General features: G+C 43.7%; 1 protein-coding gene across 2 annotated transcripts; it reads left to right on the top strand.

Moving 5' to 3' along the window:
* The first annotated feature begins 21 nt into the window (after positions 1 to 21).
* PEDS1 (plasmanylethanolamine desaturase 1) lies at positions 22 to 23,812 on the top strand. Of its 2 annotated transcripts, XM_049816170.1 has the most exons (6): positions 22 to 301; positions 3,663 to 3,782; positions 15,212 to 15,303; positions 17,995 to 18,139; positions 18,799 to 19,011; positions 22,644 to 23,812. In XM_049816170.1, exons 1-6 carry the CDS (start codon positions 37 to 39, stop codon positions 22,763 to 22,765), a joined length of 957 nt encoding a protein of 318 aa, XP_049672127.1. In that variant the 5' UTR covers positions 22 to 36; the 3' UTR covers positions 22,766 to 23,812. The 2 variants fall into 2 exon arrangements, with proteins under 2 accessions (XP_049672127.1, XP_049672128.1); XM_049816171.1 differs by lacking the exon at positions 3,663 to 3,782.
* Positions 23,813 to 27,621: the final 3,809 nt, after the last annotated feature.

Here is a 27,621-nt window from a genome sequence, read left to right as displayed (position 1 = left end):
GCCTGCCGCAGCGGCGCGGCGCGGCCCCATTTCCCGATGCTGCCGCGGGCCGCAGCGCTGGCGCCGGGCGCCTCGCCGGGGCTCGGGGGCCGCTCGCCGCCGCCGCCCGCCGGCCTCGACGACGACGAGGAGGAGGAGCCGCCGCCGCCGCCGCGGGACCGGGCCATGGCGAGCGGCGGCTCTTCCGCCGCCGAGAGCGTCCCGCGCCGGGCGGAGGCCGCGGAAGAGCCCGAGGGCGGCAGCCGGCGGTGGGGCGCGCAGCACGCCGGGGCCCGCGAGCTGGCCGAGCTCTACTCCCCAGGTGAGGGTGGCGGCGGCGGCGGCGGCGGGCTGCGCCCCGCGGGGCGTCCGGGGAGGAGGGCGGGCGGTTCCCCTCGGGGGGCTGCGGGCCGGCGCCCTCCCCTCAGGCGCCGGGTACCTCCCCTCCCCTCAGGCCCGGCTCTCCTCGCCCCCGCCGCAGGCCGCTCTGAGGCAGCGCGGCCCCTCCCGCCGCGGCTTCGGGGAGCCCCGGAGGAGCGGGCCGGGCCGGGCCGGGCCCTGCTGGGCGAGGCGGCCCGGGGCTGTCGGCGGTGGGATGCCGCACGCTGGCGGCGGCCCGGCGTCGGTGTGGCGGCGGCCCGGCGTCGGTGTGCCGCCCGCCCTCCTCTCGGCCTGGGCAGAGCTGGGGGGGAGCGTGGGTCCTTAAAACGGGCCGCGCTGCCGGGGTGGAGGTCGTCAAACTAGAAACGGGCCGGGAGGAATGCTTTCCCCTTCAAAAACGTACGGGCAGAAAGTTAACCTTTCCGTCCAAAAGCAGGCGCACAGGTTTGGTCGCTGAGCACGGTAGCGAGAAGCTTTCGCTTCAGAACGCTTAGTCGGTGAGCTGCGCTGCGATGCCCAGTCCTGGCGCCTCGGGAAGGGGCGGAGGGGCGTTTGAATCTTCGTTTTGGTCTCGTCTTCCTGAAGCTTGCTCTTTGTCAGAGCTCAACGAAGTGACAGCAGCTATTCGGTTATGCTATGGAAATAACTGGAAACTCCTTACAATAAAATGCGTCACTTGCTTTTTGGCTCACGGTGTGAGCAATGCTAGGTATTCTTGCCCTTGAATTCCTTCACAGGTGGAGGATTAGGAAAGGGAAGACACATTTTCAGCATCTCGCGGTGTCCAGCAGGTCAGCTGAACAGCTTAGCCTGCGTATTCAAGGCAGTTGCTGGAAAAGCAGGTGTTCTTACTTGCACGGAGCCAAGTAATGGTAGGAGAACAAAAGGCATTAGCTGGTTTCAGTTTTCTAGACTGTTCGGGGCAAGTCTGCCCATTTCAGCTGGTATTGGTCATCACTTCCTTGCCTTGAGAGAAGGTGGTGTGTGACGTCTTTCAGCTGATCTAGATATGCAGTCCTGATCCAGGCTGTGACTGATTCTTGCGCTTTACAGAAGAGCAGTCACTAACTGTACTATTGCGTTGTGCTCTGGCTCATAAGGAAAAGATTTTTCCTCCCCAAACAATTTGCCACCCTTACCTTTAGCTGTAGATGGAACTTTCAGGGAAGTCTGTGAAGTAGTATATGCATAGTGATATCTATCAGCAGTGAGCTGTGATAATAGATGTGCAATTTTTTTGTGGCATTACATAAATAACTTACATAAACAATGTCAGAATATGTGCTACGGTGGAAGCACATGATGTGGAAATACTGAATTCTTATGAACGGGGATCACACGTAATTGTGCAGAGTCAATATGACTCTCTTGAAGCACGTACTTTGTGGCTTTGGCGCCTTAGTCCTTCGTGTGGGACGTACTTTTAAAGTTGAGTGCTCTTTAAACCCAAGTTATTGGTGCTGACTCTGCTCCTTTGACTGATTGACCTTCCCAGCCTCTGCATTTCTCTACTCGGATATCTCCAGACAGTCGTCTTGGCATCCCTATGTTCAGAGTACAGTGGTGTTTGCATAAACTGAACTCGTGGGACTTGCTAGTAAGGAGCCTAGTGTTTCCTGCAGTCAGCTAATTGTTCTGTGAGGATCTGCCCACTTAGCTCCTCTAATCAGGCTGTGGGTTTCTTATGCAGGAAGTGAGTGTTAATTAACTCTTATTTTTGTTACTCCAGGGATCTCTTTATAGAATCTCCCACATTGTGACCCGATGCTGTCTTGAAATATGCTTGTTCTTGTGTCTTAATTTAATTTTACAATTCTCTCCTCTGCTACCGTGGAGGATGTTAATTTATATACGCGTTTCTAGAACAAAACTCTGAACTGTAAAAGTCTTTGTTCACGCTTCTTTAAAATATTGCATTGTAGGCAGATTGGGGATAATACTGATCCTCCTTCGATGTTCCTAGTTTCCTTTTCATTGCATGGTATAGTGGAGAAGAAGGACTTGATTTAGCATTTAGGAGGAGAAATTTGATCAGGCAGTAGGTCAACACAGAGGAGTAGTAGGAAGGAAGCTCCTGTCTTGAACGCATGCCAGGCATGTGAGTATGCCTCTGCTCCTGTGGGAGGACGTGCACCTCGTGTGTAGTCCTTCCTGATTGTTCCCCTGCATGTTGCTTTGCCTCAAATTCGAGTGGTGCAAAGTGTATAAGGCTGCAGGAGGGGAGTGGGGGATGGACTGCAGGGTTAACTGCTCTGGGAAGCCCTGGGCAGGAGACAGCTGTGCTGACTGGCCCCCTAAAATAGGTGAAGACTGACCTGTCTGCTGCTGAGCGTGTAAAGAGCTAACTACAGCCAGGGCCCTTCTGGGCCAAGGTGGCAGCTCGGATCTCCTTCCTGGATTTAGGCATTAAGGGTCTGTTTCTGATGCCTTAATCCGTACGGGTCTTGCACTGAGCGTTCCCTTGCTCTCAGCATCAGTGCCTTGTGAGGCTCTAGCAGCGCTTGACAGGCAGAAGCTTTCTGCTGCTGATCTGAATATTCAAAGCGTTACCATACTCTGATGTGTCTGTTCTCTTTTTATAGGCAATAAATGAGGTTTTTGTAGAGGTATGAAGTAGTACAGCAAAGTACAGCAAGAGAGAATTTGTGCCAGTTCTTTCTCTTTGCTTATTCTGTCTCTTGCCATCTCAAGAATGGCTGAGAGGTCACAGCCTTCTTCCTGGGAGCAGGAAGGCAAAGACAAGAGCAGGAGTTAAGTAAGCAAGCTTAAGAAGTATACTTGCGATGTTAGGAAGGCAATTCTGGGGCCACCAAATACAGGATGATGCTTTTTCCTGTTAGTACAACAGCTTTATTTACAAGCTCTGAGATTTTAAGTGTTACAGATCATAAGGTGATTTAGCTACAGGGCATCTGAGACCAGAAATTGGCTCCCAGATTCAGCCATACCAACAACACTGAATATTGAATGAAATGCAAATATGAAAAAAGATGTGATGCACAGGAACATTATGCCAGCAACCACAGGGGAAAGGAAACTAGGACAATGAGATGATGTCTAATTTGTCCCTGGTATTTGGGCAAGGGCAGAGGGAAGGGGTTAGTAGTGGCTTGGGGAAGAGGAATGTCATTTAACAAAATATGTACAGCTCCCATGGATAAATAAGTTTCTGTTTCAGTTCCCTGTCAGACAAACGGTGTGAGTCATCCAGGCAGTAGAATAGTCTGTCTGTATTATTTCAGACTTTAAAATGTCCCCTCAGATAAAAGTAAAACATGTTTTTTTCCTTTTTTTTCCAACAGGAAAGAGACTACAAGAATGGATCTCTGTCATCTTATGCTTCTCTCTTATCTGTTTCAATTTTTACAATCTTCTCTTCTACTTGCGACTGGAACACACACCCTCTGTTATTGTTGGGATATGTAAGTAGGAACTGTTCACTGCTGTGAACAAGGCAAGACTGTTGTAATGGTGGAAACAAATGTGTGATCTTTTTAGGCTTGACATTATTGGAAAGGGAGAGGGTCGTTTGTGCGTGTGCGTGCAATTGTAGTGCCTCCGAAACTGAGACCACCTGCAAAAATTGTTACTGCTTTCTGTCTTTTATTTCAGTGGCTTTGCAGTATCTCAAGGGTGAAGTTTGTAAAGTAGCTACTTATGTTTGGTGTTTTTACATAGTCGTTGCAAGTGTCAGGACTATTGAGAAGGAAAATAGCTGTCAAGACTGTCAGAGTTGGAAACAAAATGCATTGATCAACAAAAAATGTTTACAAGGACTTTTCAGAAAGCAAAAGCCCAAGAGAAATCTTACAAAAGGTGTTTCAGGCATCAAACTGGCTTGATTTCTTGGGACTGGTAACTAAACCCAAGTATTTTAGAGTATTATGCTTTCATGTCAGGATGTAAAGTTTGGCCTTTATCCTGAATGATGACGGTTTTTTCCAGCAATATAAGAAAAGTTGCAGCTTTTTCTTGTGGTAATAAAAGTGACTCTTGGTCTCTTAGGATTTTGTTCGATTGGAAGCATAGGCAAGCAAACTCGGTCTCATATATTTGCTTTAGTTGTGTAGAGGTATTTAAGTTGGCTGGATCTTGGCAGTACAGAGCTAGCTGGTCTAGATGCAGTGTGAGTTGGTGATTTCACCTTTTCAGTGAAGGAGAGGAAGAACTAGTAAAGGATTCTAGTTTGATGCTGTGCAGCTTTACTGATAGAATCAGGACTTGCATGGAATTAGCTGAAGGAAAAACTTGCCTCAGAATAAGCTGGGGGTGAAAAGGGACTCCGCAGCATTCATTACATCATTCAAAGCCTAAACCTGTGTACAACTTGAACGTTGCTTAACACTCAGAGCAAAACATATCAGTGTTTACCTGAGTCTTGTGGTGTTAGAATAGTATTGAAATGCTGTTGCACAGAAACTTTCTTGAGAACAGGCAGAAGAGAGGGCAGTGGAGCAGGCTGAGCTGAAGCAGGTGGTCATCTGTGGCTGATTCAGTCTGTTGGCATTATCTGGGCAGCAAATGTTACTGGTCGCTGCGTGGTCGTGTATGTATGTGTGGGAGGGGATGTCGGAAAAGGAAAGAGGATTAAATTTAGAAATCGGAAGAGTCAGATCTGCAAGGCATACCTTTCATAACTTTCTGGTAAACTTCCAATATGGGATGAGAGAGGGAAGAGAATAGTAACTCAGCATTTCACCAGTTGTCTGCTGTACTTGCGATGCATATTGAATGCAATATTAACTTCTTGTGTTGGGTGTGTATAAATATTTACGTATTTGTATATGAATTGCCTTTTTAACTGAAAGGAGAACAAATGGTGTCATTCATTAGGACACTGTATAAGCTACCTACAGGTGTTGAGCTTCCATGCTTTATAATAAAAAGTAACTTTTCTATAAACTGTGTGAAGTCTTGTATGTTTTAGAAGAGAATGGTACTTGTTCTTAATCACTGTTGTAAATTGCTAATGATTTAAAAAAAAGAAGCAAAAGCACAACAGCAAATTCAAACAGTGATGCATGATAGATGCTATGAATTTTTGCCAAAGCTGAGAAGTAGCAATTCCTGATGGCTGTTTAAAGGTTACTGGCTTTGTATTGGGGCTAAGGGGGAGCAGTGTCCTCCCACTATGAATCATACCAGCTCAATTGGGCTAATTTAGTCTTGCCTACTCTCAGCTGATGAGGTGGAAGGAGGTGTTGGGAGGAATGGAGAAGAACATGGCATGAGAACTGCTCCATTATGATGAGGACAGATGTAGACAAGAGAATCAGTAATGATGGTTAACCTGTAGGACAGTCTGTTTGCAACTGGCTTTCATCTCAAAGTTAATATTGATAAAAGCTTGAGTCCTCTGATATCCTGGTTACCAGTTTAACTGATAAAGCAGCCAATTCACTGATAATATTATTTAAGTTGTAGTGAATGATTAAAGTAGCAGAATCTGGATTCTGTGTAAATAAAGTAGTGTGGAAATAACTGATAATATGTACAAAAATAAGTGCAATAAAATAATAAATGCTGCACGCTATCTTGTTTTGCTGTCTTCCTTCGATACATTATTTCTCCAGGTAAAGTGTGAATGATGTCTATAATTCCCAGTGATGATTAGGTTTTGTTAAGTTCTGTGAAACTCATCTCCATAAATGTCCTGATTCGTAAATACAGCATGCAGTACAATGGGTAAGAAAGGGACTATTAAGTCACAAACATTGTCAGATGTGTTCCTATGGAGAGCTTTCCTGAAGCTTAGATTGGAATATTGACTTTTGAGTTGAGATCACAAAATAAACATTCTGCTAATTAAATACATAGCTGTTGATCAAGTTCACATCAGCTCTTTGGAAATCTGAAAGTGATCAGTGATCCTTGTGGGCTGGATCTGATCGGCTGCACAGACCTGTTAAGATGCATTGTTGGGACCCCTGTGTACTCTTATGTAAATATGTATTTTCTTTTAAGAAATAGGGAGTAGTTTGAATCTTCTGCATCATTTCACCTAACTTAAACCCTATATCTATAACTAAAGGCAGTGTTATATCTTCTTTTTGCATGCCTTTAAAGGCACATGTAATTGTAACATGGGTAATAATGTAAATACCTTAACCTAGAAAGTCTTGGGACAAAAAAGATCTGATCCTCCTCTTGCTGGCAGTCCGAAAGCACTCACTTCCTTGTTGATGTGAGCAGGCAGTCTGCTAAGAAATGAACTCATGTGGCATGCTGTCATTTGCTGTGCTGAATCACCTACGGGTACTCACACTGTGGAGTGAGGGGAGAACTTTATGGTGTTGTTTTAGAATACCTTTTGAAGTGGGTGGTTTTCTGCTGAATAAAGATGATCTTGCTGGAAAGGAAAAGGCATGCTAGTCTCTCGTCTTCCAGGCTAGTTTAGCAGAGATGAGGCAATTCCTTTCTCCTCCTCGCTATCAAAAAAAAAAAAGAGAAAAAAAAGAGAGAGGACAGAGGATGGATATATTTTGTTGTTTCTGTGTTAAATCCAGTCACGCCCTATTCTGAGTATCTGCTGCTGCTGAGGTGCAATGAAAATTTTCCTCTTCGTGCAAGCTAGCAATTATGCAGATTTGAATTCAGTATTTTATTTGCATGCACACGGTTAACTCCAGGGCAGCCTTGGTTAGGAAGGTTGGGTGTGATGGAGGTTTAATACCTGCATTTTTTTCAGCTGCAGCTGAACTGTCCTGCTGCAGTGGGACACCACCCTAGCAGTACTGCAGAACCAGAGCGGCCTCTGGCACTGTAATAGAAGCTCAGTAGTGCTGGGGACAAGGCTGGCATAAGTATTACTTGTGTGATAAGCAGAAAAGCCTCACCAAAACATGTAGGATTAGGCTTGAAAGCTCTTATACCTTCAGGTGAGTTTGTGGTGTTCAGCATATTATTCAATATACATGAGTTGTGTATATATAGGTGGTATATTAATAGCATCTAGATAAAAAGTTTGGCAAGTTACACCATGGGTTCTGGTTTTCATTTTTGCCTCCCTCCTCATATCTTCGTATAGGGTTTGAAAGCCTTTTTTCCAAACTGGTTGACTTATTTCTGACATTTGACTTTTATCATAAGCAGCCACGTTTGTTCTTAATAGATATGGTTTATTGAGGCCTAAAAAAAACCAAAACAGTTAAGTTTGTGTTGTAACCTCTTTATGTTCGTAGGAACTGCCCCGCGTAGGGCAGATATCTTTAGAACATCTCGTGACACAACACAAGGTAAAATTAATCATTGCTGACTTGAGAGATGGGAAGCTAATTTTTTAAACCTGTTTGAGGTACATGGTTCATTATTGCAGATGTTGTGGGTTAGCCAGAGAGAGCGTGCAGAAAGAAATGGCTTAGTTCACTTTCAAAACAGAAACTTGTTCTGATCAAGATCCAAAACCTTTTTGTTTCAAGCTTGAGTAACTCTGTAGAGCTGCACTTGGTTAGCTGCTTTGCAGAGCCAATGATGAGCGTGTAATACATATGAAAGCTCTGGCACACCTTGGAGTAAAAGCACTCTAGAGACCATCATTGCTTTATGAAATGGACTGCTGTGCATGTGGATCAGCTGCTTCAAAGTCCTGCTGCCCTACAGCAAGAGACAGAACTGTGACCATGTCACTTCGCTTTGGATTTGCTTTGTACATTAAAATGAATTTCCACTTGAAATTTTGATTTAAAAGGTCCTCAAAATGACACCAGGGAAACCTCAGTTAACAAAGCAAAATTATCCTTTACTTCATTGTTGGTCCAAATAAGCCAAATCTTTGTTGCCTGCTGTCTTACACACCCCACCCCCCACACCCCACCCCCCCCAAAGTAACTTCAGTTACTTCTAAGTATCACTTACTTCATAGCTGTAGGTAACTGTGTTGTCCATCCTAAACTGTATCATCTCTTAAAGATGGAGACTCCACAAGCTGTGATTAAATAGGCAAAGCTTTGATTCTGCGTTTTGTTACGCTTTGTATTGCACAAATAAAATTGCATTGCACTGACACAATTTGTATTACATTGTCTTCTGTTGATCCATTTTGTAGTAGGTGTGTGTGTGTTAACTCAGGAGCTCTAGGCCTTTCTGGCAGCAAAGGATGCCGGAGGCTGTTGGCCTTGAAAGCGGAATTACGGAGTGCAGTTGCTCGTTTGCACTCAGGCAGGTGGTGTTGGCACCAGTTGCCTGTTCTTCATGTAAACGTGGATTAGGGGACGAACTTCTCAAGCGCGCTAGCGGCTGTTCTCGGGCAGGGTGGGTGAAGGCTGTACCCTGATGGGGTGGAGATGAGCCCCTCTCCCTGCCTGAGACCACTTACCCTGGTAGCGGAGGGAAGCTGGTGGTACAGCCCCGCTTGTGCTTTCCCACTGGTGTGGGCAGTGGACGTGCTATTGCCCTTTATGTCAGCAGCAGGGTCTGGGACAAAGAAAGCTCTGTGTGCTTGCTGAGTTGTCAGGGGCTCTCTTAAAGTTGCAGGGGACTCTGGCTCCAGGATTTAAGAACTGTGGGTCTCGGTGGCCCCGATTCGCTCAGAATAGTGCCTCTTGCACTTCAAAACACAAACACGTGTTGGGAGTGTTGCCCTGGTGGAGTGGGTTACAGCAAGTGGCGCGAGAGCGATCAGCTTCGGTGAGAGAGCGCAGGCCTTGAGCAAAACCAGCATTATGACTGCTTATGTCCCCGCCAGGCAAGCGGTCAGGTATTGGGCCTCCTCTGGGTCCATCCTGCATGCACGGAACTGCCCCGTGCTCCCGAGAGCTGAGCTCACCCTGCTTCTTTCCTGGGAGCACTTTAAATGGATGAAACCAGAGGATTAGTTTGATTAGTCATACTAATGAAAGTATTGGGGTCTTTTTTTTTTTTTTTTTTTTGTTAGTGAGGAGAAATTTGCTCTTTGTTATCATTTAGTATCCATTGTTCTCCGTTCTTTTAAGCACTTTCCTCTGGGGTGGCTTAATTGCTTTTTCTAGTAATGCATTTTCGGGAAGAAGTACACACAGTGGTACTTTTTGTTTAAGAACCTGAGGCCTAGGTAAATTTGTCAGGATTTTGTCATTTAAATGTGCCAGGTGCTTCGCAAGCACTCCCATCAGCTGGAGAAATAGTAGGAATAGCTTACTTTGTGCTAATAGACTAAGACTAAAGACATGAAAATAAAATTTGGCAGTTCCTATCATTAAGTTTATCAGGTGGTGATTCTTAGCCAAGTCATGCTTTTTGGTAGATGAATATTTGCTTTAGGATCTGCTGCTGTTCAGGGGAGACCATACCCTGATTCCCTGGGGATCTCGTTTTACTGGTAGCTTCTGACAGTGTCACCAGCTGGGTGGCTTCTGCCCTGAGGCTGGCGTTCAGGTCTGTCACAGTTAGAGGTGAGGTGAGAGATGTGGCCCGTTCTCAGGTGGCATTGCTGGGAGGCAGTGGGTTATAGGACTTTCCCATGGTGGGGAGTGACTGGAGCATACAGGGGAAGGAGAAGAGATGTCTGCTGTATCTTGCAAAATAAGCTTGTGTGATTTAGGATAGACTTTTCCCATCTCTGGAGCGCATGTATGATAGACATAGCTTATTTGAAAACCCAGTTATAATGTAATGTAACTACTATATATAATACATAAAATATCCAGGACCACCTTTTATTTCATAGTTCAGCTGTGCTCTCTGCTTACTTGCACTGTTAGGTTCAGTTCTGACTGAATGTTTCTCAGCTTTAAATAGCCAAAATTATTAACTCTTCTTTTTTGCTTTTAAGCTGCTACACTTCTTATACTTGTTGAAATGTTCAGGGATTATTTTCGTAGCCTCCAAACTTGCCACAGTACCAAACCCCTGCCTTCTTTGTACTGAAAGCTGCTAAACGTAGAATGCGGATGACTAAGGCATTTTATTTTTATTTTATTTTTATAAGCATGTAAGTAACAAACCGCTGTCACTTTAGCATATTGATTTTTTAGAAACCAGTTTTCCTGTTGTGGAATTAGCCATTCCTCTGAGTCTTCAGTGCTCGAACTAGTTTGTACAGTTGCTGATTAAAAGTGGCTGTACTTCTCAACGATGTTGCACAATAGCGTTACGTTATTTAATAACATCTTATGCTGGTTTGTTTTTCTTTTTTTCCTCCAGAGACTCTAACTGAATTTTTACAGTAAATATGAAACTCTATATGCTCTACTGTAAGGCTTCTGGGTTATAATTTGAGAACTCTTATCTATGCAAAGCCAGGCTTACGCCTGGCTCTGTAAAATTTCAGTGAAGTACAACTTTTTGTTGGAAACATGCAAAATAGTTTTCTGTCTTGAACACCTTGTACCTCAAATACCCCGCTCTGATTTGGCTTCCTTCCACTCGAGCCTGGGAGCAGCTGGGTTGCAGGAGGCGACGTGCGAGTCGCTCACGAGGGAAGCCAGCCCTTCGTGGAGGTTGCGAGTTGTCATCTCTCAGTTTGGTACTTAAGCAAGGAAGAGGAGGCTTTTCTGTGACATAAACCCCTACATATTACCTGGTTTCTGAACAGAGCACGAGCGGGAGCAAAGCCACCTTGTGTTGGTTATATGTTTGGGCCGGTTGAGCCTCAAGCCCTGCGACCCACCGCCCGGCAGGTGACTTGTCCGTCTGGGTGGCAGCGGTCGTGCTGGGACACGTCCCCTGACTCAGGCAAGGGGCACTTGCTTCCTCGGCCGTGTCCCGGGAGTGCTGCTCTGCCTGTAGGCATGCCCGTGCGAAGGATCACAAGTACGGAGCGGCTGGAAAAGAACAGCCATGCTAGCAAATCCGGATGTCAGTCATGTGTTCGCTTACTTGAAAACATCTGCTACCGGTTGAAGTTCGTTTGTACACCTTTGGTCCCCCTGTATGCTAGGCGTTTTCTCCTGATTCAGCAGTCTACTTCCAAAACAAAGAAATGCTGGTGTTCTGAGCAAGTTCTACAGCTTCCTTAACTGCAACGCCTTCTTCCCTTCCTCCTGTGTTTTTTAAGTACTCGCCTCCTCTTCAGACATAAGCCATAGAGGGGCTGATCCCACCACTCGGCAGGCTGGAGTAACACTAATGTGTTCAGAGCAGTATTCCTCTAATGCTTTATTGATCTTGCTTCTAATGTGTGTGTATCTACCGTTTGCAGTTCATATATATCTATACTGTGGATATCCTGCTTTTTCTGACTTTGTGATTAACTCTTGATTCATGTTCAGGGCTGTCAATCTTATCTCACCCTCCCAACCCTGATGAAGGAGCATCAGGATCTTACACCACCTTACAGAAGTAGCTGAACACCTGTGCGTTGGTTTTCCCATTTTAACTAAAGGCAGCGCTAGCTAGGTATATGAGAATATCGAGTTCAATTCACTGCTGGCTGATGTGCCTTCTGAGTCTGGAGACAGGTTGCAAACTAAGTGTTACGATGCTGGTCATGTCTAGCCTTTGGTACAGTTTTTGCTCTTTTATTACAACTCCTCGTACACAACTGCTGAAGAGTAAGCCAGCCCTTCTGCAATACAGCTGAAATACGGTTTCTGGTAGTTAGGTTTTTTTCAGATTGCCTTAGTATAATGCACTGCTTCAGGCACCCTTCATTCTTTCCTCTTAGCTTTCTACCAGCAGACATCAAAGTAACATGCAAAATAATCTATTGAACTGTCAGTATTTTGCCTCTATTTTTGTTGTTCTTCCTGCTGTTATTTCAAGCTCTGATAATGCAGAGTGCTGGAGGCGATGTGGGTTAATAGGGTGATTACCTCAGCAAGAATGGCATTTTAGTTGTTGTAAAGCGAAGTGTTGTTTGGCTGTCTTCCCCCTGAATCAAGGCTGTTTGCTCTTTCAGCTGCTAGGTGCAGATCTAAAAAGCTATTGTGCTCCACCCTGTCTCACTGTAGCTTACATGTGTGGTCTGAAACAAAAACAAGTGTGCAGAATTTACTGCTTAAAAAATAAGCTGTCTTCAGTATCATAAGGTGATACATAAAGGATGAAGTGTGTCCTGCTGTATTTAAGAGTTTGGGCCAACTAGATGGTGGATTCAGCAGTGGATATTGATTTATAATACGGAAGGAAAGCCTTTTGGTGTAGTAACGGTGCCACACTAATCCCGATTTTATTTCTTCTCCCTTTTTGAAAACAAAAGGCAGGGGGAAGGACTACAGAGGTGAGGGATCAGCTAAGCAAAATGTAACCACAAGGAGGGGTATATCTGAAATACGCTGTGCTGCATGCACTGTAGGTGACTGCTGTGCCCTGAAGATGAAAAGCGTTTGATCAATAGTTACAAAACAACCTTGTCCTTTTTCATGTTCTAAAAATTACCTGCTCTTTAGCAATCCTGCTAATGTTACAAGAACTTCATTAAACTGGACTGTCAAGGCAGCTGACTTAAGTATCCTGACTGGAGTAGGAAAATCGGGCAAAGTCCAGCTCATGACCAGGGTAAATAAAAGTTGTGTGATTTATGGGGAAAGATGCTCATTTCTTGTTTTATTTCCTGGCATATCTCGGATTGCTTTTGAGCTTCTGTGAGAAAGGGAGGAGTAACAAGATGCCTTGGAGTCAAAGCAAGGTGAACCAGTATACTAATAATTTTAACTTTTGGGTTGGGTTACAAGTGAGTTGGAATTGTCTTGCCTAACAGCTTACCAGGCAGAGGGGTACCTGTGCATCACAAAAAGCCTCAATATAAATAAGAAGCTGTGCTTGAAGAAGGTCTTCAGACACATAGAGAAACAAATGCTGGCTAGCGGAGGAGAAAGCCAGGAATTCTAGCTTCACAGACATCTGAAGAAGAGTTGGTGAGGTAGGCAGAGCAAAAAATCAATTTCCTGCATTGCCTCTAGTTTTGCAACTGCCTGCTGTTTCTGATGCAAAGACTATGTTACAATGGGTGACTTCTGTAAACAACCCGATTTTTGTAAATATCAGTGGGGAAAACTAAAGAGCTATGTTGCAGCCACTCTGATCTGGCCCTGTGATTACTTCTGTGGTTTCCATGGACTCAGAGGCTTCTCTGAGAACTGCCAGACATGCCAATAGTAAGTGACTGTGCTTTTTGCTCCGAGCACCGAATGAGAGTAGGGAATTGCTAACTGAGCTGCTTTGAAACATACGTTTTGAACACATCATCTTTGTATTCCTGTTGCTGTGACTCATTTAACAATAGACTGCAAGATCAGTATATAGTGCTTTAATTGGCATGAACTTTGTATATGATTTTGAGGGATTTGCACTGATATCAGATGCTATCAATTCCCAGGTATATCATATTTGCACAGTCCGCAGTAGCTATTTTGAAATCTGGGTCATGCTTCTACAGAATTCTTTTAACCAGACCTGCAGGTAAGAAGTGTGTGCTGCTTTCCCCTTTCAGAGCCTGAATGCTGGCTCCACAATCACCAAGTATGCTTGTATACATATTCACTGGGTGGCTGATCTCAGAAAAAAACGAACAGAAAGATCTTTCTGATATTTTTATTAACCTGGAAGGATGGCACTGTGGTGAAAAAGGATCCCCATTCTTAGTCTGGTTCATTCTTCAGCAAATCTAGACTCCATCTAGACCTGGTTAATCCCTCTTGAAACGTGCTTAGAGCAAGGTGTGCAGGCTTGAACTGGTACCTCTGGTGTTTCTGTTCGTTGAAGGGCAGGGTCTGACAGTCCTAAATCCCTCAAGCGTAGAGGTCCCAAGGCAGTATCTCGCTCTTTGCTGCATTGCTGTAGCCACATTGCTGTGCTGTGGCTCCCACATTCCCCTGGCCTCCCCATTAAAACCAAGGGAACTTCTTTGGCAATCTTCTCTGAATTTTCATCATCAAAAGCATGAAGAGCCTGGCAGTAGAGCTCATGCAGGAGTGTATCTCAGACTGTGTTGGAGACTTCATTACTGAAGGGGTTAGCAACCTGAGAGTCGGACGACTTCTGCAGGTGAAGAGTTATAGGTGTCTGTTAAACACCATCCGACAGATCTATGACTAACTGGAAAATATACAGGTGTTCTGATCAAATAACATGTCTTATGTCCTTACTTTTAAATGTCAGGATTGGTCAGAAACTTAGATAGATAGATTATCCAGAACGTGAAGGCAAAAATGGGATGTTACGTGCGAGAACCGAAAATCGCCTTTACTTGACAACAGTTTTAAAGTTATTGTGGTTGGCAGCTAGAAAAATCTTTATACTTGTTGCAACAAATTCTGTTTAATGATGTATCTAACTTAGTATGCAAATATTGCAAGTGTACAGTGTCTCATACAGAGAATCGTTAGCATGGTTTTGGGGGCCTTGCCTATAGCTTTGCAGATGCCACAGTCTTGGAAGTTGTTTGATGTTCCAGTCTTATTTTGTAAATAGTATTGCTGTACCCAGGAGTGGCTTCTTAATTAGTGCTTATCTGTAGTCATTGCAGTTCAGTGCTTCTTGTTTACAGACATAAAAGACCAAGGGAGAAGAGGAAGGGTCTGCAGATAGATAGTATTATCTGTTGGAATGGCTTTAGCAGCTATTTATTTTATAGCCAAGTAATGTGTTAAACACTACTGAAGAAGAAGGTAGGCAGATCTGAGTGATTCAGTTCTAACTTACTAGTATTTTTCCATACCAGCAATTGCGAAGAGTTGTCAAGCTCTTCTGTAGAAGATGGGTTACACACAAAATCTTGCTGTAGATTTAATGAAGACTGTAACTGCCCAAATGGTGTCTTGTTAACCTCTCTTTCTAGTTGCCTGGCCTTATGTTTATTCAGATTGGGTAGATCTCATGTGGTTGCAAATATCTAAGAGGTAGCTAAACAAGTAAACTTGTAAAATGAGTATAAAATGTGAATACATCAATAAAAATGCTTGTGTATATCTAACTATCTCTCTCCTCATTCAAGTTGCAGGAGTTATTACGGCTGACTTTCTATCAGGATTATTTCACTGGGGAGCAGATACCTGGGGATCTGTGGAGCTACCCATAGTTGGAAAGGTTTGAGATTTTTATCCTTAAGCTAGAAAAAGTTAAGAAATACTTTTCTGAAATGCTTCCGGTATTCCCAGCTGTGTTGGACAGCGTATATAAGCTGTCTCCTTCTTGCAGTCTTGCCATTGTAACCAGCTCCCCCACCTCCAGAACCCTCTGCTGCTAAATGGCATGGTATATTGCTGGTAAAGTGTTATGTTTACACTTGCCCTAGGTGACATGTGCAAGGTGACACTGTTCCATGTTATCACCTTGTTTAAGGTTTGCACACAGTTTTGCAATAGCAGTGTTTGCAAACCTTCCCAAGGTACTGTGGGAATGGCCTGTGATACCACAAACATAGAAACCTGGCTAGACTAGTCTAGATCTTCAAAAAGGCCAATAAACACAGAGTTGTGGCAAATTGTTCCTGTGGCTAGACTCTAAAAGCTGTTTTGTAAAACATGAAGATGCTTCAGTAAGGAATCTTTACAGTTCTCTGTGCTGCTGGGCCCTGTTGTAAATGTAGTAGTATTAGAATGATGATGACTGAAGATTTAGATTTGAGGTGTATAATACATCTGCAGCTGCTGTGGTGGGTTGACCCTGGCTGAACACCAGGTGCCCACCAAAGCCCCTCTGTCACTCCCCTCCTCAGCTGGACAGGAGAGAGAAAATACAACGAAAAGCTCATGGGTCGAGATAAGGACAGGGGCATCACTCAGAAATTACGGTCATGGGCAAAACAGACTCAACTTAGGGAAAAGTAATTTAATTTATTACCAATCAAGTCAGAGTAGGGTAATAAGAAATAAACCCAAAGAAATCTGAAAACACCTTCCCCCCACCCCTCGCTTCTTCCTGGGCTTAACTCCACTCCCAATTTTCTCTACCTCCTCCCCCGCAGCAGCACAGGAGGATGGAGAATGAGGGTTGCCATCAGTTGCTGCTGCTCCTTCCTCCTCAGGGGCAGGACTCCTCACACTCTTCCCCTGCTCCAGCGTGGGGTCCCTCCCACGGGAGGCAGTCCTCCATGAACCTCTCCTGCGTGGGTCCTTCCCACAGGCTGCAGTTCTTCGTGAACTGCTCCAGTGTGGGTCCCTTCCCCGGGCTGCAGTCCTTCAGGCACGGACTGCTCCAGCGTGGGTCCCCCGCGGGGTCACAAGTCCTGCCAGAAAACCTGCTCCAGCGTGGGCTCCTCTCTCCATGGGGCCACAGGTCCTGCCAGGAGCCTGCTGCAGTGTGGGCTTCCCACGGGGTCACAGCCTCCTTCGGGCACCCACCTGCTCCGGTGTGGGGTCCTCCCTGGGCTGCAGGTGGAGATCTGCTCCCCCGTGGACCTCCCTGGACTGCAGGGGGACAGCCTGCCTCACCATGGGCTTCCCCACGGGCTGCAGGGGAATCTCTGCTCCGGTGCCTGGAGCATCTCCTCCCCTTCCTTCTTTACTGACCTTGGTGTCTGCAGGGTTGTTTCTCTCACATGTTCTCACTCCTCTCTCTGGCTGCGGTTTCTGTGGTGCAGCGACTTTGTTTTTCCCTTCTTAAATCTGTTCTCCTAGAGGCGCTACCGCTGTCGCCGATGGGCTCAGCCTTGGCCAGCGGCAGGTCCGTCTTGGAGCCATCTGGCCTTGGCTCTATCAGACATGGGGGAAGCTTCTAGCAGCTGCTCACAGAAGCTGCCCCTGTAGCCTCCCTGCTACCAAAACCTTGCTACGCAAACCCAATACAGCTACAAATGCCAGATGCTTAGTGGAGGGTGCACTGACTTCTATAATAAGCAATAATCTGTTTTTTAAAATAAACTTCTTCATGGCTCCCATTTATTACTCCTCACAGTGCTCTATTGGGAGGATCTCTTTTAAAAAAAAAATGTATATGGGATATTCCTTGTAATTATCCAGAAATACATGAACTAAACCAGCAGAATTAAGATTGTTGGGTTTAGGCTTATTTTTGTTCACCTTCAGTAGACTTAGTAGTCTTTGAATCCCTGTATCTGGACCGTAGTTTAAAAAAAAAAAAAAAACAAAACAAAAAGGCACTGCAGGAGCCTATGCACAGGACATCTTTGCATAGACTGTGCATGATGTATGTGTTTAAGGCAAACAAGTATATTTGTTTTACTGTCCCAGTCCTATCACCTTTGTTCTGTCTCCTCTGAGATTGTGTTTTCAGATGTGATATCTACTCCTAGAGGAGACTTTTGCATAGTCTTTTTGACTTACGCTGATTTGCCTAGTCATTTAACTTGCATTTAGTCTGCTAATGCTGTCATCTGTAGCCTATACAAAATGTTAGGCTGAATTTTCAATTTTTTTTAGTGTTTTCTTGGTTTATGCTGCTTAGCAAGTGACTGGTATTTGTGAATTTCACAGGCTTATTTTGTCTGTGAAATTAAGATGCTGATGCTTTGTTTATGAGATCTAGAGACTAAAGGTCCTAAGTGAAAATTAAGAAGAATAAAACTGAAAAGCAATGAAAAACTGGATTTGAGTCTGGGAACTGAATTGCTTTGCAAGTGTAAATTGAATTATCTGAAATGTTTTCATCTCAAAAGTTTGAATCCTGCTTATGTGCTTTGTACTATGGAACTCTCCTAAACTCTGTCATCAGATTTGAATGCATGTGAGGTTTTTGGTTTTGTTTTTTTTTTAATATTTTTCTTTCCAAGATCATTATTGAGCCATGGTGTCGTGTTTATCAATTTGTTTTTTTCAGGCTTTCATCAGACCCTTTAGAGAACATCATATTGACCCTACAGCAATTACCAGACATGATTTTATAGAGACCAATGGAGACAACTGCTTTATGACACTAGTCCCATTGGCAAACATGGCGTACAAATTTGTTTCTTTTTCCCCAGGTAAGTTGTTACTTCTGACTTCTGCATCTTTAGCATTTTTGTTGATAATTAAATGAACATTTGTCTGTGTGAAGCTAGGAGAAATCAATGAATGCGAGATGACAAGTAATAGCTGTTGGAAGCATGATGCTCCTGGGAGGAGGGAAGGAAACTTTCTTCTTGAAAGTGGGGCAACTGGAAGGTGGGACAGCTAGATTCTCTAGCTCAGCAGAGCATCTGTGGCTGAAGAGTCTTGCAAAGAAGCATTAGAAGTTACAGTAAATACTGTTTTTGTAAGAGGGATCAAACTGTGTGCATATAGGGAAACTCATTGTTCTAAAGTGTATAAAAATGCTTCATCTCTGTGTAAAAGTACTTTATTTGCAAACTAGAAGTGCAAGAATTAAAGAACTAATTTAATTTTATAGATGGTAAACTCAGAGTTTGATTTCCTGTTTATGGCAAGTTGACAGACGTTGGCACTTACCAGCCTGTCCTGTGACATTCTGGAATTGCTTATGGCTCACTGGCTCTTGTGACACTTCTGCCAAAGCAGCTTCGTTGAGGCCTTTGTTAGTTCCTCCATCACCAGGCACCTCTGTCTAGGCAAGACTTCATTTTCCTAGTAGTGATTTACCTTTTCATAAATGGTATTTAAAGATACATATCTTGTTTTGCAGAGGCATTATGTGAAACATGTCCTTGGGAGTGTTATGTCTTTGCCCTTATCATCTTCATAACCATGACGAACCAGATTCACAAGTGGTCTCACACGTACTTTGGTCTTCCACGCTGGGTCATATTTCTACAGGACTGGCATGTTATCCTGCCACGGAAGCATCACAGGATCCATCATGTGTCTCCACACGAGACGTACTTCTGCATTACAACTGGTACTGCCACCTGGTTCATACTGCAAGCTCTCTTCAGTAGTCTAGTGCAATTCACCTGGCAAGATGTAATTTAGTGACAGCCTCTAAAAGACCTAGAAAATGACATGGTGAAGTTAACTGTGCTCTTAGCCGCACAAGCTCTTAGCAAAACTGTAGTTGGTTTTGTTGCGTAAAAAATGTGGGGGGAAGATTTGTGATTTGCTAAAAGCTAACTTTCAGCCTGATAGGATAGTCAGTGGTACTGAGATCCGATCGCATGATACCTTGGTAATCTCATGCTGGTAATGGATTTTGTTCATTAAAGGTGCTGTTCCTTCAAAAGAGCCTATCATCTGCAAGTGCAACTTACCTTGAAGGCTCATTTCTAAAGCAAGGCTTCTGAATTTTCAGCATTCATTCATTCTGATTTGGGGCAGAGGAGTGAACAGGCTTGCAGAAAACTGGCTTTAGGTTCCTCTTATGTCTATGTTCAATTGTATGCCCACTGTACAGGTGGGGTATACTCAGTCACCAGTGTTGCGCAATCCTGAATAAGTTATCAAATTAATGAAACAGCTGGAAATAAACCACTCTGGTTCTTCATTCTGTCATTGGCTTTGACCAACAGTTTATGTCGGTTTTGAAATCTCTGCCAAGAAACAAATCTAGTTCTGATAACCAGAATGTCATGTAAAAACACAGTACAGTTAAGAAGCATAACTTGACAAAATGTGACTTGACAAAACTCTTGCCACCCTAAGAGCTTTTTTTCAGTCCTATTATGTCCTGAAAGTTTAAACTTGACCATTATTAGCAGTCTTGGGCTATTTGTGGCTTTTCTTATTAAAAAAAAAACCTCAGCATGTGCTTCTGTTCACTCCATACTTTTTATAAGTGTTCATACTGTACTAGCCTAGCATAACACAGCATGATAGATTGTATACTTGGATTTTCCAGTGGAGGAAAGTGTTTCTGCAGCCCTAATTCTCTTTATTCTAGGGTAGAAGTGAGGAGGCAGACAGAAATACGCAATCAATACGCTATTTAAAAGGGGCCTATACAGAATAAAATAGGACTAGTTATTGTAATGCACTTGTTAGTGACTTCAGAGTAGACAGCCAAGTCCATAGAATATACTTGGTTTCAGAGCTGACCTGTGTACCTAAATGTCTGCCACTGTATCATTGCCAGGGAAGGTATCAGATAACGGAGCTTTCTGGCATTCCCAGTGTTAAAGCTTTCGGACTGACTGCCATTTTTAGACACCAGGAAGGAGTCATCCATTCCTTGAGGGGTGATGGCTGTGTTAATGAGAATTGCATGGGCTGATTTCCTAAAGGGCACCAGTATACAGTGAGTTGAGTGGAGCTGCCGGATCGCAAGTGAGCTAGAGAAGGTCATGTCCAACTAGTGAAAGTGGTTGAAAACAGCGCCTGTTTCAGTAGGTTGTTGAAGCTGTAGTTGTGTCTGATTAGGAACAATCTAGCTCTCTAGAAATATGGTATTTTTCAGCAGTGAATATCCTGAACGTTCTCTCCCTTTAGTATTTCTGTCCCACAATAGCTATACATGTAGTCCAAGACATCGCCAGCAAGAACAGTTGTTTCCCTTCTGCTGGCTGTGTCACCGCTGTAGGGATGGTACTCAAACCTGGCAGAGCTGGCTCTGCGGCAGCTTTCCCATGTTCCAGGCTTGCCTGTGCTTATCCTGCGTTTTAGCTCTGTCCTCTAACACGAACTGCTGCTGCTAGCTCACAGTTTCCATTGTGGTAACAACTTCTTCATTCCTGCCTCTCCTTTGGTTTTGTTGTCTTCCGTTTTCCAGAAATGTACATGAGTGAAGTGTAACATGTGCTTATGGAACAGTTCTCCAAGTGTGGGATAACTAATATAACCCTGTGTACATCCATCTCTTCCTGGTTGTAGGAAAACTTCTACAGGGAAATAACATTTCCCAGTGCTGATTCCTTTTGGTTTTCCTAGTTTTACAATTGTTGTGGTTTAACCCCAGCCAGCAACTAAGCTCCCCCAGTGGAGGGGAAAAAAAAGTAAGAAAATAATAATAATAACGGTAATAATAAATGTAATAATAATAATCAAATTGGAATATACAAAACAAGTGATGCACAATGCAATTGCTCACCACTCACCAGCTGATGCCCAGTTAGTTCCCGAGCAGCAATCCCCCCCTGGCCAAGTACCCCCCAGTTTATATACTGGGCATGACATCCCGCGGTATGGAACACCCCTTTGGCCAGTTTGGGTCAGCTGCCCTGGCTGTGTCCCCTCCCAAGTTCTTGTGCCCCTCCAGCATTCTCGCTGGCTGGGCATGAGAAGCTGAAAAATCCTTGACTTTAGACTAAACATTACTTAACAACAACTAAAAACGTCAGTGTGTTATCAACATTATTCTCATACTAAATCCAAAACATAACACTATACCAGCTATTAGGAAGAAAATTAAATCTATCCCAACCGAAACCAGGACAACTGTTTAATAAAACAGAGGCCTAAAATTACTATGCAATAAACCCCTGTGAAATTGCTTCTTTGTGCACTCTCCTATCAGTTACACGTAGTTAGGTTGGCATCAAAATACAGTATCAGAAAATCAAGTTAATGTGCTAATAAGTATCCTAAAAGTTGAGGCATAAAGCTCTTCTGAATTCAGGGTGAGGCCTATTAAGCTGGTGTGAGTTCCAGCCTCACAGTCTGTAGAGTGCAACGTTTCTACAAAGCATTCAAAATACCCTAAATCTGTAGGCTAGGAAAGATGCATTAAACTCCTGTTGCATGCGGAGCGTGATGGCACTTACTGCCGTTTTTACATAAAATGGTAAAAGCCTGTCCCGCATCACCCTGTTACAGCCTTTCTGGTTACTGGGAAGCAGAAGCTCCCTGATAGCAGAGTTGTACAATTGTACAGCTTTGGGAGCGTGCTGCTAGTGGTGCTGCTCTTTTAATTCGGAAAGTGTCCTATGTCAGCTGCTGTTAAAGGCAGCATGGTACTACAACAAGATTTCCCCATCAGAGGCTTCGTTAGTAATCAGTTACGAAAACTTTAATTTTGCCCAAGGTCACATTTAAGTACCTTAGAAATGAAAACTGATGTTGGAACTATCTAAACGTGAGGCTTTGTTTGAGAAAAAACTTTGCTTTTTTTGCTGAGCCTTAGTGCTGTTTAGGTCCCAAACAGAAATCTTTATTTTAATTTTTTTTATTATTTTTTTTTTCTTTTCTAAAAACCGTGGCATTGATAATGTATTTGAGATGTCAGAGCCATGTTGTGTGTATTTACTCTCTTGCCGTACGCCCTAATGAGAAACGCAGGGAAAAGCTGAGCTGGCTTTGTTGATGGGGAAACTAATTGGGCGAATATAGCTGAAATTGTTGTGTTGGGGGTTTTGTTTGGTTCCTTAAATTTCAATACTCAAAGGTGCTACTAATACAAATGTCTTGCTTCTAGCACAAATCATTCAGCTTGATGGTCTGTTTTCTGATAGCTTTGCAATGGCCATAGAGTAGTCCAGTTCTGAACTCCCCTTACATTTACCTTGTGTTTAATTAAAAGAATGTTATGAAATAAACATTGTGAGGCATTGAACTTTGGGTGCTATGATAAACTAATCCTTTTCTTCCTTTGCAATCACTTAGGTTGGCTGAACTATCCATTAGAGAAGATAAGATTCTGGAGGTGTTTGGAGAACATTATCCAAGGAGTTACTGGGGAGAAGCCAAGAGCAGATGATATGAAATGGGCTCAGAAAATTAAATAACTTTTGCCAGCCTTCTGCAATCCTTAACTTGTTGCCAATGTTGTTTTTTTTTAAAAAAAAAAAAAGCCATCAGCCAAATTCAAGACCTGCAAAGAAATAACAGACTCTAAAGCACAAACTAAAAAAGTGCTAACACAGACTGTAATGAAAAGAACTAATTCTTAAAACAATACTTGAAATGAAGATGATTACTCTTACCGAGCACCTTTCTGTTTAGCCATGTCTGCTTACATCTTAGAAAATGCTTCATCACTGTATCTCATAAGGCTATCAGGCAAGCCAGAAGGCAGGACAGTCACTCCATTGGTACATGGTGGCATAGTAAACGTGTGTTGTATCAACATTTAACACTTCAAAAATAGCTTGTTGCCTATGACCTATAGGGGGAACGGTGACAACAGTTTGTCACTTCATGTTTGAGTCCAAATACGTTGCATGAAACCAGTGTGTCAGAGTAATGGAAGCCTATAAAATCATCACTGTTCAATGCACTTAGTAATTGATAAAGCTCTGTCTTCGCTATCATGTTAAATCTAATTGATGTGATGTGGAACAGACTTCGAGAATCCCACTCCACCAGTGGGCCACGAATCCTCAAGTGTCTTCAGCTTCCCTTAAAATAAAATTGTTCTACTATCTACGTGGAATTGAGCAAACCGTTTCTGCATAAGCCTTCAACTTAACAAGCCTCTGCGGAGAGGGAGGGCACCCAGTACAACACATGCTCGCATTTGTTCATGTGGAGTGCTCACTGATGAGTCTTCTGTTAAGTGTTTCCTACCCTGACAATAAATGTTTAAAATAGTTCTAGCATTGGGCACATTGCAAATAGCTGTATTAAAGAGCTCAAGGTATCAAACTTGTAATGTTAGAAGGGAAATGTCAATGACTGGTATTTTGTTCTTTTTTTTTTTTTTTTTTTTTTAAGGTGCTTGCTTGTTTCTGTAAATAATATAAAGCCTTAATCTCTTCTGGTGTAATGGAATAATATTTTAATGTGATGTTTGAATGTATATAATATATTTATAACAAAGCTAATACTAATCATGTTTGTTAAGTCTTGTTGCTGTTCTTCATTCACGCATTGTCAGCACTTAGTCCAAGAACCTGATCACTGGTTACAAAATGCTTCATGCTGTTCCAGCTACCTGAAACACTTCGCAGCCTGTTAAGTCTTGTTTAGGTTGAAGTGATCAATTGTTTGTCAGCATTGTAGGAGCTTGACACTATATTATGCCAGACTTCAACAATTTTCAAGAAGTCCAAGTAATTCTGCTTTGGATGCTAAGGACTAACTCTGCTGGATTGCAGGCGGAGAAGTTCCCCTAAGAACATCCAACAGGAATTTGATCAAGTTAATGTGATTTGCATCTTGTTTAATTCTTTCCTAAATGGAAGGTTACTGATGGTCAAATCTAAGACTATTTTCCCTTCCCTGGCTGTAAATTGTGTTGAATTCAAACTGTCTTTCCCTGAAGAGCATGGTAAGGTGTTTTTGAGTCACAGGTTTAGACTGACCTTGATCTCGGATACGAAGGACCACAACTTCTGAAAGGGTTGGGACTTGACAACTCTCCTTCAGTGGAAACTGCTGAATGCAGATGCGTCTGAGCTGAGTTCTGCAGATTAAAATCACGGTACCTTGGATACAAAATATTTAATGTGTTTAAATGATTCAAACCCTTGGAGAACTTTATAGCACTCCCTGAAACTATTGTCTATTCCAGTTGTCACAGTCAATACCAGGTCTCTATGTAGCTTTGACAGTAAAGAATAATTCCACTTTAGTGGGAGTCTCAAAATGCATTTAGTTGAAATTGGAGGAGGAGGAAGGAATACTCCTTTAACACTGTTATTGTGGAAGATGGGTGTGTGATTTCATACTATGTTTGGTGAAAAGATCAGGTTTTCCCTTTTTCTCCCACCCATGCTATCAAAAGCCTTGGGAAAGAAGGCTGTGTGTAAGAACACACCATGTATAAGAATACAGAGAACCCAGGGGAGCAACCAGGAGGTTGCAGGCTTGGTTAGGGAAGATTGTTGCAAGCTGGCAGGTTCTTAGTTAATTATTGCTTACTTCTCCCAGATCTAGGTGTTTAAGAGGTGTGATTCTGTGCCAAACCTGTTGGCTCAAAGTTGTTCCTAGAAGTATTTTTGTCTCTACTTGTTTTAATTTCCCAGCACTGACTGTTTAGCTTTATATTAAAAAAAAATGAGATGTGACTATTACATTTGGGTGGGAAGAAAGGTAACTTCTGCTAGCATGAAAGTCAGCGTGGCGGTCACTGCTCTGAATCAGTGAAGTTAGATCTGTTAATATTTGCAGCTGAAACTAAATTTCTTTGGTGTAACAGGTGTGACAGGTGTTGAACTGAATATATGCTGAATGCTGGTGAGGTGGGGATGCAAACTACCATGCGTCCCGAGCAAAGAGTGCTTCTTCCTCTTCTCACCTTCCAGTGTGAGTGTCCTTCGGTTTTAGAGGTGTAGCAATGCTTAGGAAACAACATCTATTGCTGTGAGTACAAAGAACTGCAGTAGTTACTTCTGCCATCTTGACAGAAGTTTAAACTCGTGCCTGCTTCTACTTTGAGACTCCCATAATCCATATTCTAACAGATCAGTAGTCCTGCCCTCCTGCCCTCACACTTTTCTTCTCCTCTCCCTCACCCTCGACCCCAGTTTGAGTTATGTAAACCAGTGTAAAAGCCCAGTACAGAAGTGGGTAGATGCTCAGGACTCTGGTGTAAAACAGCCTTAAGCACTAAATCCTTTGAGAGCTCATCTCTTCCTGCAAATTTAAATGCCAAGTGAACAGCAGTGGTGCAGTGTATGTAACAAATGGATTTGAAGCACATAAATTATTGGAATTTGTACTTTCAAGAGTGCTGTTAAAGGTAATTGCTGTTGCCTAAACCTTTCTCAGCCACTTGATCTATAGTCTTACTGGAAACAAATCTGAGCTACTAATACTGGTGGCTGCTGGGACTATCTGTTAATCTTGCTTAATTATGAGGAACTGGGACAGCAGTTAATAGCTGGATGGTGTTTTACATGCTGATGCTGTGCTCGACTCCTGAGGCAGGTCTTGTTCAGAGTGACAACACACCCGACATGGCTGGCATCTCCCAGGGTCCCAGATTCACGTCGCTGTTCATAGAGGCAGTGGTGAGGGGCTTGTGAGCAAGTTCTGGTATTGTAATCCTTGATCTTTCCCTCCCTGCTGTGAGTTGAGGTGTATCTTAAAGCTTCCCACTCCTTGGAGGAAGGTTAATGAATACCTGCGTAATACTGGCTTGTTCTTTGGTCTTCAGTTGGTTTCTGCAAACTGTTCCAGCCATTTAAAATAGTGGATGCCTCCGTAAAATCAGTACCACAGTTCTGGAGCAAAAGGCTGCGTGGATCCTTCTTAACAGATGTAAATCTGGCTTAAGATAAATTTGTCTTAAGTTGATTACGAAGAGATTAGAGCTAAAGCAGAATAAGGCACTCCTTTTAAACTCCACAGAGATGGCCTGCATTTCACTTCAACCAGATGCTTTTAAAAGCTATTTGATTTCAGTCTCCCACCTCCACGGAAAGATGTGGGGTGTCCTGCTCCCTGGACCTTCAGGAGAAGATCTTTCAGGCCTTCAACTTCTGCCAAGTCTGCAGTTGCCCCCCAGCTGGCCGGCTGCTCGTGGTGATGCGAGGGCCTGGCAGGAGCAGATGTATGTATTTACGTATATCTGGCATTGCAGACGTCCTACCAGCAGAGCTGTCTGGGGACTTCATCTGCAAGGGGAAGCATTGCACTGTGGTAAACTGAGGAAGATTACTGCAAAGTGCCTTAAAATCCCGCTCTGCCTTTTCTTAAGCCAGTCTTCAGGACGGCCTGATGGGCTTGGGGTTGGTGTTTGAAGTTCCCATGGATGCATTTCAAAGCGCTCAGCTTTCTGATGTCTTTTGACTTCTCCAATTTTGTTTCGTTTTGCTGCTGGACCCAGTTATCTGTGGTCTCTCTGCTCGTCTGCAGCCTTGACCTGTCTGCTGCCTCTGTGAAATACTGGGGACAAACAAGGAGAAACCCAGCTCAGAGCTAGCGTTTGCTGGAATAAACGCGAGGCAGTCGCACCGGTGGCTCGAGGGAAGGGGGTGCTCTTTAAGGCAGCCTGTGGACCACAAGTGTTGACAGAAGCGTGTCTTTCTGGCATGCTTTTGTTCTGCGCTATTTAAAAAAGAAAAAAATAAAAGCTCCAGGACAGGTTTGGCCCACAGCTATTTGCACAAGACAGCATGGCCAGCTTCAGCAGACCTGCCTTGATGAGACAGGACCAAACTGGGAGGTTTTGGCTCAGGTGCAGCGTCTGTCTGTCCGTCTGTCTGTAAGTCCTCCTGGAACTTGACTAGCAGCAGGCCTAAGAAGTGGAAGGGGAGGGGTGGTTGGTAGGGCTTTAAACTAGTCGCCCACCTTGCCCCCCCAAAGCTGGACCGAGAGGGGCTCCAGCAGTTTGATACCAACCATCGCTCTCCTGGTGGGCTCAGCAGCAGCAGGGACTCTCCTGCAGGCTGCTGCCCACCTCCTGGCCGGGTTCACGGAGCTCCTGTGCCACCTAGCTGCTTTGCTCTTGTCTTCAGCCATTGCACCTCTCGGCCATGTATGTCCAAAATGCGGCATTAGAATTAAACGAAATAAAATCCAACCGCTAAGACCGGCGTTGCTATTTTAAAGTAGCTTCAAGGAATAACTGATAGAACCAGTACCTTGGCTCTGTTTGCTGTTAAATGCTGAGTACCTTAAGGCTGACTTAACCGGGTAAATGGCTTAAAATGCAACGAGTGTCCAAAACATTTTGTTTTGTAATTATCTCTGCAAG

This window comes from Accipiter gentilis, chromosome 14 (assembly GCF_929443795.1).
Source record: "Accipiter gentilis chromosome 14, bAccGen1.1, whole genome shotgun sequence".
NCBI lineage: Eukaryota > Metazoa > Chordata > Aves > Accipitriformes > Accipitridae > Astur > Astur gentilis.
Note: the sequence above shows the minus strand (reverse complement) of the source record. Positions and strands in the feature narration are given on the sequence as shown.